The sequence below is a fragment of the Rhinolophus ferrumequinum genome, chromosome 6 (genome assembly GCF_004115265.2).
Source record: "Rhinolophus ferrumequinum isolate MPI-CBG mRhiFer1 chromosome 6, mRhiFer1_v1.p, whole genome shotgun sequence".
NCBI lineage: Eukaryota > Metazoa > Chordata > Mammalia > Chiroptera > Rhinolophidae > Rhinolophus > Rhinolophus ferrumequinum.
Window position 1 is genome coordinate 91315756 of NC_046289.1, and position 11690 is coordinate 91327445.

Below are 11690 nucleotides of genomic sequence, written 5' to 3' on the forward strand. Positions count from 1 at the left end.
GAGGGAAATGCGGTTGAAGGCTGTCAGCTAACTGCATTCCTCATAGAGCTGCCACACTCTTTCATGAAGGAGGTTAGAATTGCGCACTACCATGGCTGCCTCAGAAGGATAATTAAACAATTATAATACAAGTTTATTAAGTGGCTTTCAGTGTTTTTTTGTTGAAAACCCACAGTAAGAAATCCATTTTACTATTGTACATTTTATTATTGTAAACTAATAATCTAATAAATACAAAAATACAGAATAAATGCAGCTATTATACATAAACAAGAGTTTTTAAAACATTGCTTATCCTTACTGTGTGCAATCCATACTGATATTTTCCTCTTATATTTACTTTTTTTATTGCTTGTGTATTACTGTAGAACAGTGTATCTTCATGTTTGCGCATGATTAGGGCTTTTTTCTTTTAAAAAATAAGATGAAAGACAGAAAATGTTCCAGTATGGGCCAAACAGTGAATTCTCTGAAAGAAACCCCAGAGAAGCAAGAGGGATGGTGGAGGGAGAAGTACACCCGAAATCTTGTGGATCAAGGAAACGGAAAATTTAATCTAATGATTCTATGTTGGGGTGAAGGACATGGCAGCAGTATCCATGATCACACCAACTCCCACTGCTTTTTGAAGATGCTGCAAGGAAATCTAAAGGAGACATTATTTGCCTGGCCTGACAAAAAGTCCAATGAGATGACCAAGAAGTCAGAAAGAACCTTGGGGGAAAACCAGTGTGCCTACATCAATGATTCCATTGGCTTACATCGGGTAGAGAATGTTAGCCATACGGAACCTGCCGTGAGCCTTCATTTGTACAGTCCACCTTTTGATTCATGCCATGCCTTTGATCAAAGAACAGGACATAAAAACAAAGTCACCATGACATTCCATAGCAAATTTGGAATCAGGACTCCATTTACCACTTCAGGGTCACTGGAGAACAACTAAGGAGAAGCAAGGCGCTTTTACTTTAAGGTCTGCTGAAAGTTTTGCCTCGGACGGGAAGGCCTCCCACCATTTGCTGTTCAACAGTACACTTTACAAAGCCAATACTTAGATCTCCTGTAAGTCAGATGGTAATTAATAAGGCATTAAGTAAGCAAATAGTGCCCTGAGCTACTGCAGAAGAAAAATCCCACTAAAGAAAAGAAAAAGGCTTGTGATTGTAAAGGCCAAACCAAGTGCTCTCCTGGTTTTATCCTCTAAATCCATTGAACCATCCTGGAAATGTCAGTGAAGGTTTTTATAGCTTTTGGAAACACTTTGTTCTCTGAACTGTAATTAGCAATAAATAAAAACAAGACACCACAGCCATCAAAAAAAAAAAAAAAAAAAAAAAAAAATAAGATGAAATTTACATAACTTGAAATCAACATTTTAAAGTGTACAATGCAGTGGCATTTAGTACACTTACAATGTTGTGCAGCCACCACCTACCAAAATTTTTTTTCACTTCAAAAGGAAAGCTCATATCCATTAAACAGTCATTTCCTATTTTCCCCACCCATAGTTCTTCGCAACCACCAATCTACTTTCTGTCTTTATGAATTTACCTATTCTGGATATTTCACATAAGTGGAATCATATAATATGTGGCGTTTTGTGTCTGGCTTCCTTCACTTAGCATTTTGTTTGTGTGTGTGTATGTGTGTTCATACACATTGTTGCATATATCAGTACTTCATTCCTTTTTATGGCTGAGTAATATTCCATTGTATGTATAATATATATCACGTTCTATTTATCCATTCCTCCATTGACAATTGGGATTTTCCCACCTAAATATGTAATAATTTAGTATGAGTTGTTACTAACTTAGCTTCAATAGCATACAAAAGTCTGCTACTATAATGCTCTGTCCCCTCTTTTATGATGTTACTGTCACAAATTATATCTTTATACATCTATGCCCATTGTCATAGAGTTATAATTATTATTTTATGCATTTGTCTTTTTAAATCATATAGGAAATAGAAAGAGCTAAAAACCAAAAGTACAATAAAACTGGCTTTATATTTACCTATGCCATTACCTTTATCTGAGTTTTTTATAAATTAAAGTTTATTGGGGTGACAATTGTTCGTAAAGTTACATAGATTTCAGGTGAACAATTCTGTATTACATCATCTATAAATCCCAATGTGTGTTCACCACCCAGAGTCAGTTCTCCTTCCATCACCATATATTTGATCCCTTTTCCCCTTATCTCCCACCCCTGTCCCCCCTTACCCTCTGGTAACCACTAAACTAACTATTGTCTGTGTCTATGAGTTTTTGTTACTCATTTGTTTCTCTTGTTCTTTTGTTGTTTTTGGTTTATATACCATATATCAGTGAAATCATATGGTTCTCTGCTTTTTCTGTCTGACTTATTTCGCTTAGCATTATAATCTCAAGATACATCCATGTTGTCACAAATGTTCCTATATCATCTTTTCTTACCGCCGAATAGTATTCCATCGTGTATATATACCACAACTTCTTTATCCATTCATCTATTGAAGGACATTTTGGGTGTTTCATGTCTTGGCCACCGTATATAAAGCTGCAATGAACATTGGAGCACATGTGTCTTTATGGATAAATGTTTTCAGATTTTTTGGGTAGATACCCAGGAGAGGGATTGTTGGGTCATATGGTAATTCTGTTCGTAATTTTTTGAGGAACCTCCATACTGCCTTCCATAACGGCTGCACTAGTTTGCATTCCCACCAACAGTATATGAGGGTTCCTTTTTCTCCATGGCCTCTCCAACACTTGTTACTATTTGCCTTGTTGATGATGGCCATTCTGACTGGGGTGAGGGGATATCTCATTGTGGTTTTTGTTTGCATTTCTCTGATGATTAATGATGTTGAGCATTTTTTCATATGTCTATTTGCCATTTGTATGTCCTCTTAGGAGAAATCTCTCTTCAGGTCGTCTGCCCATTTTTCAATTGGGTTGTTTGTTTTTTTGGTTGTTGAGTTGCATGAGTTCCTTGTATATTTTGGATATTAGCCCCTTATCGGAAGCACTGTTTGCAAAAATCTTCTCCCATTCAGTTGGTTGCCTCTTTATTTTGTCAATGGTTTCTTTGGCTGTGCAGAAGCTTTTAAGTTTGATATAGTCCCATTCATTTATTTTAGCTTTTACTTCCCTTGCCTTTGGAGTCAAATTCATAAAATGCTCTTTGAACCCAAGGTCCATAAGTTTAGTACCTATGTTTTCTTCTATGCAGTTTATTGTGTCAGGTCTTATGCTTAAGTCTTTGATCCATTTTGAATTAATTTTGGTACATGGTGACAGATAGCAGTCCAGTTTCATTCTTTTGCACGTGGCTTTCCAGTTCTGCCAGCACCATTTATTGAAGAGGCTTTCTTTTCTGCATTGTATGTTTTTTGCTTCTTTGTGAAAAATAATCTGTCCATATTTATGTGGTTTTATTTCTGGGTTCTCAATTCTATTCCATTGGTCTATGTGTCTGTTTTTCTGCCAGTACCACCCTATTTTGATTATTGTTGCCCTGTAGTACAAGCTAAAGTCAGGGAGTGTGATACCTCCAGCATTGTTCTTTTTTCTTAAGATTGCTTTGGCTGTTCGGGGTCTTTTGTGGTTCCAAACAAATCTGATGACTTTTTGTTCTATTTCTTTAAAAAATGCCATTGGGATTTTGATGGGGATTGCATTAAATCTGTATATTGCTTTGGGTAATATGGCCATTTTAACTATGTAGATTCTTCCAATCCATGAGCACAGAATGTCTTTCCATTTCTTTGTGTCTTCTTCAATTTCTTTTAAAAATGACTTATAGTTTTCAGCATACAGGTCTTTCACATCCTTGGTTAAGTTTTCTCCTAGCTATTTTATTCTTTTTGTTGCAATTGCAAAAGGAATTGTTTTTTTTTAATTTATTTTTCTGAGATTTCATTGTTAGTATATAGGAATGCAACGGACTTTTGTACATTGATTTTGTAGCCGGCAACTTTATTGTATTTGTTGATTGTTTCTAATAGCTTTTTGGTGGAGTCTGTAGTATTTTCTATATATAGCATCATGTCATCTGCAAAGAGTGACAATTTAACTTCTTCATTCCCAATTTGGATGCCTTTTATTTCTTTCTCTTGCCTGATTGCTCTGGCAAGGACTTCCAACACTATGTTGAAAAGCAGAGGTGATAGGGGACAGCCCTGTTGTGTTCCTGAACGTAGAGCAAAGGGCTTCAGTTTTTCACCATTAATTATGAGATTAGCTGAGGGTTTGTCATATATGGCCTTTATTATGTTAAGGTATTTTCCTTCTATACCTATTTTATTAAGTGTTTTAATCATAAGTAGATGTTGTATCTTGTCAAATGCTTTTTTTGTATCAATTGATATAATCATATGATTTTTGTGCTTTAATTTGTTTATGTGATGTATCACATTGATGGATTTGCGTATGTTGAACCATCCTTGTGCTCCAGGGATGAACCCCATTTGGTCGTGATGAATAATCTTTTTACTGCATTGCTGTATTCGATTTGCTAGAATTTTGTTTAGGATTTTTGCATCTGTATTCATCAGATATATTGGTCTGTAGTTTTGTGTGTGTGTGTGTGTTGTCCTTATCAGGTTTTGGTATCAGGGTAATGTTGGCCTCATAAAATGAGTTAGGGAGTACTGTCTCTTCTTCAATTTTTTGGAAGAGTTTGAGCAGGATTGGTATTAGATCCTCTTTGAAGGTTTGGTAGAATTCACTAGTGAAGCCATCTGTTCCCGGACTTTTGCTTTTGGAAAGGTTTTGGATGACTGATTCAATTTCGTTACTGGTCATCCGTCTGTTTAGATTTTCCAATTCTTCATGGTTCAGCCTAGGAAGCCTATATGTTTCTAAGAACTTGTCCATTTCTTCTAGGTTATTGACTTTGGTGGCATATAGTCCTTCATAGTATTCTTGGATGATCCTTTGTATTTCTGTGGCATCCGTTATAACTTCCCCTTTTTCATTTGTGATTTTATTTATTAGTGTCTTCTCTCTTTTTATCTTAGTGAGTCTAGCCAATGGTTTGTCAATTTTGTTAATCTTTTCAAAGAACCACCTCTCTGTCACATTAATTTTTTCTATTGTCTTTTTGTTCTCTATTTCATTTAGTTCTGCTCTGATTTTTATTATTTCCTTTCTTCTGCTGTCCTTGGTTTTCATTTGTTTTTCTTTTTCTATTTCTTTAAGGTGTAACATGAGGTTATGTATTTGGGATTTTTCTTGTTTCTTGAGATAGGCCTGTAATGATATAAATTTCCCACTTAAAACTGCCTTTGCTGCATCCCAAAAATTGTGGTAGAATGTATTTTCATTCTCATTTGTTTGTATGTATCTTTTGATCTCTCCTCTAATTTCTTCTTTGACCCGTTCTTTAAAAGTATGTTGTTTAATCTCCATGTATTTGTGGTTTTTCCTGCTTTCTTTTTGCAATTGATATCCAATTTCAAAGCTTTGTGATCAGAGAATATGCTTGGTATGATTTCAGTCTTCTTAAATTTGCTGAGGTTAGTTTTATGTCCCAATATGTGGTCTATCCTTGAGAATGTTCCATGTACACTAGTAAAAAATGTATAGTCTGATGTTTTAGGATGAAATGCTCAATATATGTCAATTATGTCCATTTCATCTAATGTGTCATTTAGGGCTGCTATTTCGTTATTTATTTTCTGTTTGGATGATCTATCCATAGCTGTCAATGATGTATTTAAGTCCCCTACTATAATTGTGTTTTGGTCAATTTCTCCCTTTAGTTCTGTTAGTAGTTGCTTGGTATATTTCAGTGCTCCCTGATTGGGGGCATAAATATTGATGACTGTTATGTCTTCTTATTGTATAGTCGCCTTTACCATTATGAAATGTCCATCTTTGTCTCTTGTTACCTTTTTCAGCCTGAAGTCTGTTTCATCTGATATCAGTATAGCCACCTGATTTTCTCTGGATACCATTTGCTTGGAGTGTCAATTTCCACCCTTTCACTTTGAGTCTATGCTTGTCCTTGTAGCTGCGATGTGTCTCTTGGAGACAGCCTATGGTTGGGTTTAGTTTTTTGATCCAATCTGCTACTCTGTGCCTTTTTATTGGTGAGTTCAGTCCATTTACATTTAGGGTGATTATTGATATGTGAGGATTTCCTGTCATTCTAGCTTTAGTTTTCTGGTAAGGCTGTGTCTCTATTGTTTCTTTGCCTTTTTGTTGTTGTCTATTATTTCTGTGTGGTGGTATTCTATGATATTTCCATCTATTTCTTCTTTTATTACAGTATATATTTCAGTTCTGGATTTTTTTGAGTGGTTACCCTTAAGTTTATGTAAAAGAAAGTTTGATATTTAGAGTATTCCATTTTCTTTAGCACGCTTACTTTCTCCATTTCCATATTCCAGTTCAGGCCTTTACTCTCCCCCTTTTTATGTTTTGGTTGCCACAAATTGTCCCTGTTGGTGGTGGTCGAATAGCCTCCTTTAGTATTTCTTGTAGTGCAGGGTGTGTATTAGAAAATTCCCTCAACTTCTGTACGTCTGGAAAGGTCTTTATTCCTCCTTCATATCTAAAGGATATCTTTGCTGGATATATTATTCTTGGCTCATAATTTCTCTCTTTCAATAGTTTGAATATTTGGTTCCACTCCCTCCTGGCTTGTAGAGTTTCTGCTGAAAAATCTGATTATAATGTAATGGGCTTTCCTTTGTAGGTTACCGTCTTCTTTTCCCTGGCTGCCTTGAGGATTCTTTCTTTGTTGTTGATTTTAGACAGCTTCAATACAATGTGCCTTGGAGAAGGCCTGTTGGGATTGAGGTAATTAGGTGTTCTATTTGCTTCTTGGATTTGAGGATCTAGTTCTGTCCACAAGTTTGGGAAGTTCTCATCAACAATTTGTTTGAATATATTCTCTGTTCCCTTCTCTCTTTCTTCTCCTTCTGGTATGCCCATTATTCTTATATTGCTCTTTCTGATGGAGTCAGAAAGTTCTTGTAGAGTTCTTTCATTTCTTTTAAGTCTCAAGTCTCTTTCTTCTTCCATCCGTGTCATTTCCAGGTTTCTATCTTTGATGTCACTGATTCTTTCGTCCATCTGGTCAACTCTACTACCTAAGCTGGCTATTTCATTCTTCTTTTCTTCTATTGAGTTCTTAATCTCCAGAAATTCTATTTGGTTCTTTTTTAAAATTTCAATCTCTTTGGTAAAATGTTCATGTTGTTCTTTGATTGTGTTTCTGAGTTCGTTAAACTGTCTTTCTGTGTTTTCTTGCATCTCGTTGAGTTTTTTCAGAACTGCAATCTTGAGTCATTTAAGTCACATATTTCCATATCTTTAAGTTAATTATCTGGAGACTTTTCACTTTCTTGTTGCTTGGTTATTCATGGCAATTAATGATTTATTTTTCTCTTCCTAGACATCTACAGGAGTGGGTTTTGCAACAGGTTGATAGAAAGAAGTCTTTCTTTTGTTTTCCAGTACTTGTTGGTAGAATGTTTTATTTTCTCTCCGACTGTAGCCTTTTTTTTCTCTCTCACACTGCAGTGTTATGTTTTTTCTGCACTATTCCAGTTTCTCACACAATGGGGGGATTCTCTGGAGGGTGGGCTTCTCCTCTGTTAACAGTTTGCCTGGGTCATAGGGCGCTGCATCTGTGTGGGGATGCGGAGAGCTTTTGAAGTTCCAAAGCTATTCCTGCAGCAGATTCAGAACCCGTGTGTTTCAGCAGTTCTGTTTACTCCTGCAGGGATCTACCCAGTTAGGTGGGGACAGGGGCTGTTTGGGTTGTGAGAGGTGGCCCAGGGCAATGGTGGTGACCACCACCACAGCCAGTCCTGCTTCGACAGCTCCCTCCTCTTTTCTGGAACAAGTTGGGCTGCGTCTAGAATCTGTGTCTGTGGACTACAGTTCTCAGATCTGCAAATATTCTGTTCTTTTGATCTGACACTGCTACTGTTCTGCTGCCAGCACTGGGCAGGTGGGGGCGGGGTAAGCTCTGGGAGGGTTGGGAGGGGGCGGCTAGTCTCAGTGCCTAAGGCTTCCGTTCTCTGCTGCAGTGAGGGTTTAAACCACCGTTTTCAGCCTTCTTCCCTCAGTCTTTGCTCCGAGGTCTGTGCTGTGAGTGTTTTGTTCAGCCGTGTTATATGCTGTCCCCTCAGCCCTGTGGGCTATAAACAGAGTTCTTCCCTCTCCTGCAGCGGCAGTAGTTCCGGGATGCAGCGAGCTTGGAGCACTGAGCTAGGTCTGCATCCTGCACCCGCAGGGCCTCGTCTCTGCACTTATCCCTTCCCTCCTCCCCTGCTTGCACAATTTGCCCACCTTTAGGTGAATTCAGTAGTGAGCCTCTTCATCTTGCCTGTCTGCTGTGCAGTGAGTCCTTTGTGGAGTTACAGCTGTTCAATTTGTTGTAAATTCCAGGGGAGATTTCCAGAGGCTCACCTCATGCTATTTTGATGACGTCACTCACTATCTGAGTTTTTATGTCTTCTTATTGCTTCAAGTTGCTATCTAGTGTCCCTTCATTGCTGCCTGAAGGACTCACTTTAGCATTCCTTATAGAGTAGGTCTACTAGTGAAAACTCCCTCAGCTTTTGTTTACCCGGGTTATCTTATTTCCTCCTTCATTTTTGAAGGATAGTTTTACCAGATACAGAATTTTTGTTAGACAGTCTTTTTCTTTCAGCATTTTGAATGTCATCTCACTGCCTTCTGGCCTCCATAGTTTCTCATGACAAATCAGATGTTAGTGGTATTGAGGGATCGAACCGGCAACCTCATTATTAAGAGTACTGCACCCTAACCAACTGAGCTAATCAGCTGCCCCAGACTAGATACTTTCAATTGACCTATCTTTAAGTTCACTCATTCTTTTCTTCTGCTTGTTGAACTCTGCTATTGTAACCCTCTAGTGAATTTTCATTTCCATTATTGTAGTTTTCAGCTTCACTATTTCTGTTTGGTTTCTTTTCATACTTTATATCTCTTTATTAATATTTTCTGTTTGTTGAGAAATCTTTCTGCTGGTTTCCTTTAAATCTTTGCCTGTGGTTTTCTTTAGCTATTTGAGCAGTTGACTTAAAGTCATTGTCTAGTAAGTCCAATGTCTGTGCTTCCTCAGGAATTAATTTCTGTTAATTTCTTCTGTGGTAGGCCATACTTTCTTGTTTCTTTGCAAATTATTTTTGTTAAAAACTGGACATTAAAATGTGCTAACTCTGGAAACAGATTCTTTTTCCTCATCAGAATTTGTTTTTGTTGCTTGATGTGGACTGTAGCTTTTGTTTGTTTAGTGATTTTTCTGCATTATTTTTGTAAATTGTGTATTCTTTGCCTTGTGTGGACTCTGAATTTCTGTTTCTTTAGCTGGTGTCCAACTAGTGTTTGACAGAGATTTTCTTGATCATCAGGAGCTATAATAGAATAGAAAAAAAATGAAATAAGATAAAGTAATAAATAAATTAAAAGAAAATTTTAAAAAGCTTGGAGTCTTCTTAGGTTGTTTCTAAGTATACATTCTGCCTAAGGCAGGGAAGTGGCTTGCTAAATTCCCCAATATATGCAGGCACTTTTGAATGCCCTAATTTTCTCAGAGGAACTCTCCCTAGCTTTTTCTCCCAGACTATCAGTGCATCTGTTGTTTATTTCAACAGTAATATTTTGCCCCAGGCCACATTTGTCTCACATTTCTTTTTGAGCAATGTCCTTTGTGTAACCATTTTTCTTTACTGAATGGGATCCAAGATATGCAAAACAAAGGGAAGCACATTGTATCATTTTTCCAGGTAGCCCCCGAAAGGTTAAAACAGACAAACACAATTCTTTGGAATAAAGTTTGCTCTGCTCCCCCTGGAACCAGGGACCAGGGTCCCACTCTAGGAATTTGCGATGCTGTCTTCAAGACTGCCACCAAACCAGGGAGGGGAATGCAGTAAAGGTGATTTAAAATGCCTCTCATAAAGCTTTCTTACTACTTTTAAGTTTCCTTTTTCTTGATTCAGCATTATCTTGGTTGCTGTAAATCTTTGACTATTTCCCAGAGTTCTACGTAAGCTGAACTAATAGTTTTTGTTTGATATTTTGATGTTAAAAAAAAGGACTCTTGGAATTACCTATTTTGCCATTTTTACTTGGTCAGGCTTTCTGAGTAAAGAAAGTTGACTTGCAATACGGATAAATAATGTCTCCTTTTACCAGATCCATTTGCTTTTCACTTTCCAAGGGGGTGAAATCCAGAGCCATGTGTTTCTAGTCCACATGACCTATTTACCTTAGGGAGACAAAGTTTCTCTCCTCTCTCAAATGGGAGTTTAACTGTATAGCAGTTGCTATATAAGCTACCAGATTCATAATTTCAGGGTGCAGTGTAACAACCCCTTTTTTATACATGTAGAAATTACCCTCTGGCTCTTATCACATTACCCCACAGAGAGAAATTGGGGCTTGAGAAACCAATGTGGTTATTGCTATAATAATGGTCAGTCCTAATCTAGAAACCTCATGTTTAGTATCAGGACAAGAGAAATAAATATAAGATTAAAAGCTTATCAGCCACTAAAATGATTTCATATCTCACAGCAGTATACAAAAATACTGCAGATTGCTTTATTACATTAATGGCTCAAGGTAGCCTTCTGTGAGGCAATATTATGTAAGCTGAGACCTAAAGGATATTAGGAGTTAGCTAGGTGAAGGAAGGGAATAATTAATTCTAGGGGGACCAGTTGGGATGATGACATTGATATGGAAAGAATGCAATAGTTTGTTTAAAGAATGAAAAGATAAAAGCTAGCAGGAGAGCGGTGATGAATAAGGTTAGAGACAGATAAATATCTAATCATTTTGAAAGGGCATGTTAAGAACTATAAAGGCAAAGGGAAGACATTGAATGGTTTTAAGTAAGACAGTGACAAGTTCACATTTGTTTTAAAGAAATAAATTTGGCTGCAGTGTAGAGATGATCATTTTATAATGTAGGAACTAACTAAAACTAACTAACTAACTAACTAAAGAAATAAAAATAAATATTGATGGGAATAGAAGAGACCAAAAGACAGTCTGGCCCAGATATACTCTGCCTATAACATGGAACAAATTAAACATTGAAATCACCTTAGTTTCTTCTACTACAACTTACTGTAAGTTTAAATTGATATGTTGGTTTATTTTTGGCTTTTTAGTTTGAAATAACTAGAGATACATAGGAAGTTACAAAGATAGTCCAGAGAGCTCCTGAGTACCCTTCATCCATTTCCCCCCAGTGGTGACATCTTTTATAATTATAACTATTAGTATAATATCAAAAAAAGGAATTTGACATTAGGACAATGTGTCTATAACTCTATGTGAATTTATCCTATCTGTAGATTTGCAAAACTACTACCACCATCAAGAAACAAAACTATTTAATCAGCAGGAAGATCATCCTTATTCTATCCCTTTAGAATCACACTTATACCCTCTCTCATCAACAATCCTGACCCCTGGCACCGATAATCTGTTTTCTATCGCAGTAGTTTATCATTTCAAGAATGTTTATAAACAGAATCACATAACATGTTACCTTTGGAGATTGGCTTTCTTTTTTATTTAACATAATGCCCTTGAGATTGATCCAAGTTGCTGTGAGTATTAATAGTTTCTTCATTTTATTTACAGATGCACACAGAGTCTGTTTAACGATTCATCTATTTATAGACATTTTGGTTGTTTCCAATTT

General features: G+C 36.7%; 1 protein-coding gene across 1 annotated transcript; it reads left to right on the forward strand.

The window, feature by feature from the left end:
• Positions 1–532: 532 nt before the first annotated feature.
• LOC117022872 (cysteine dioxygenase type 1-like) lies at positions 533–1312 on the forward strand. Its single transcript, XM_033107058.1, has one exon. It carries the CDS (start codon positions 560–562, stop codon positions 944–946), a length of 387 nt encoding a protein of 128 aa, XP_032962949.1. The 5' UTR covers positions 533–559; the 3' UTR covers positions 947–1312.
• The last annotated feature ends 10378 nt before the right edge of the window (positions 1313–11690 follow it).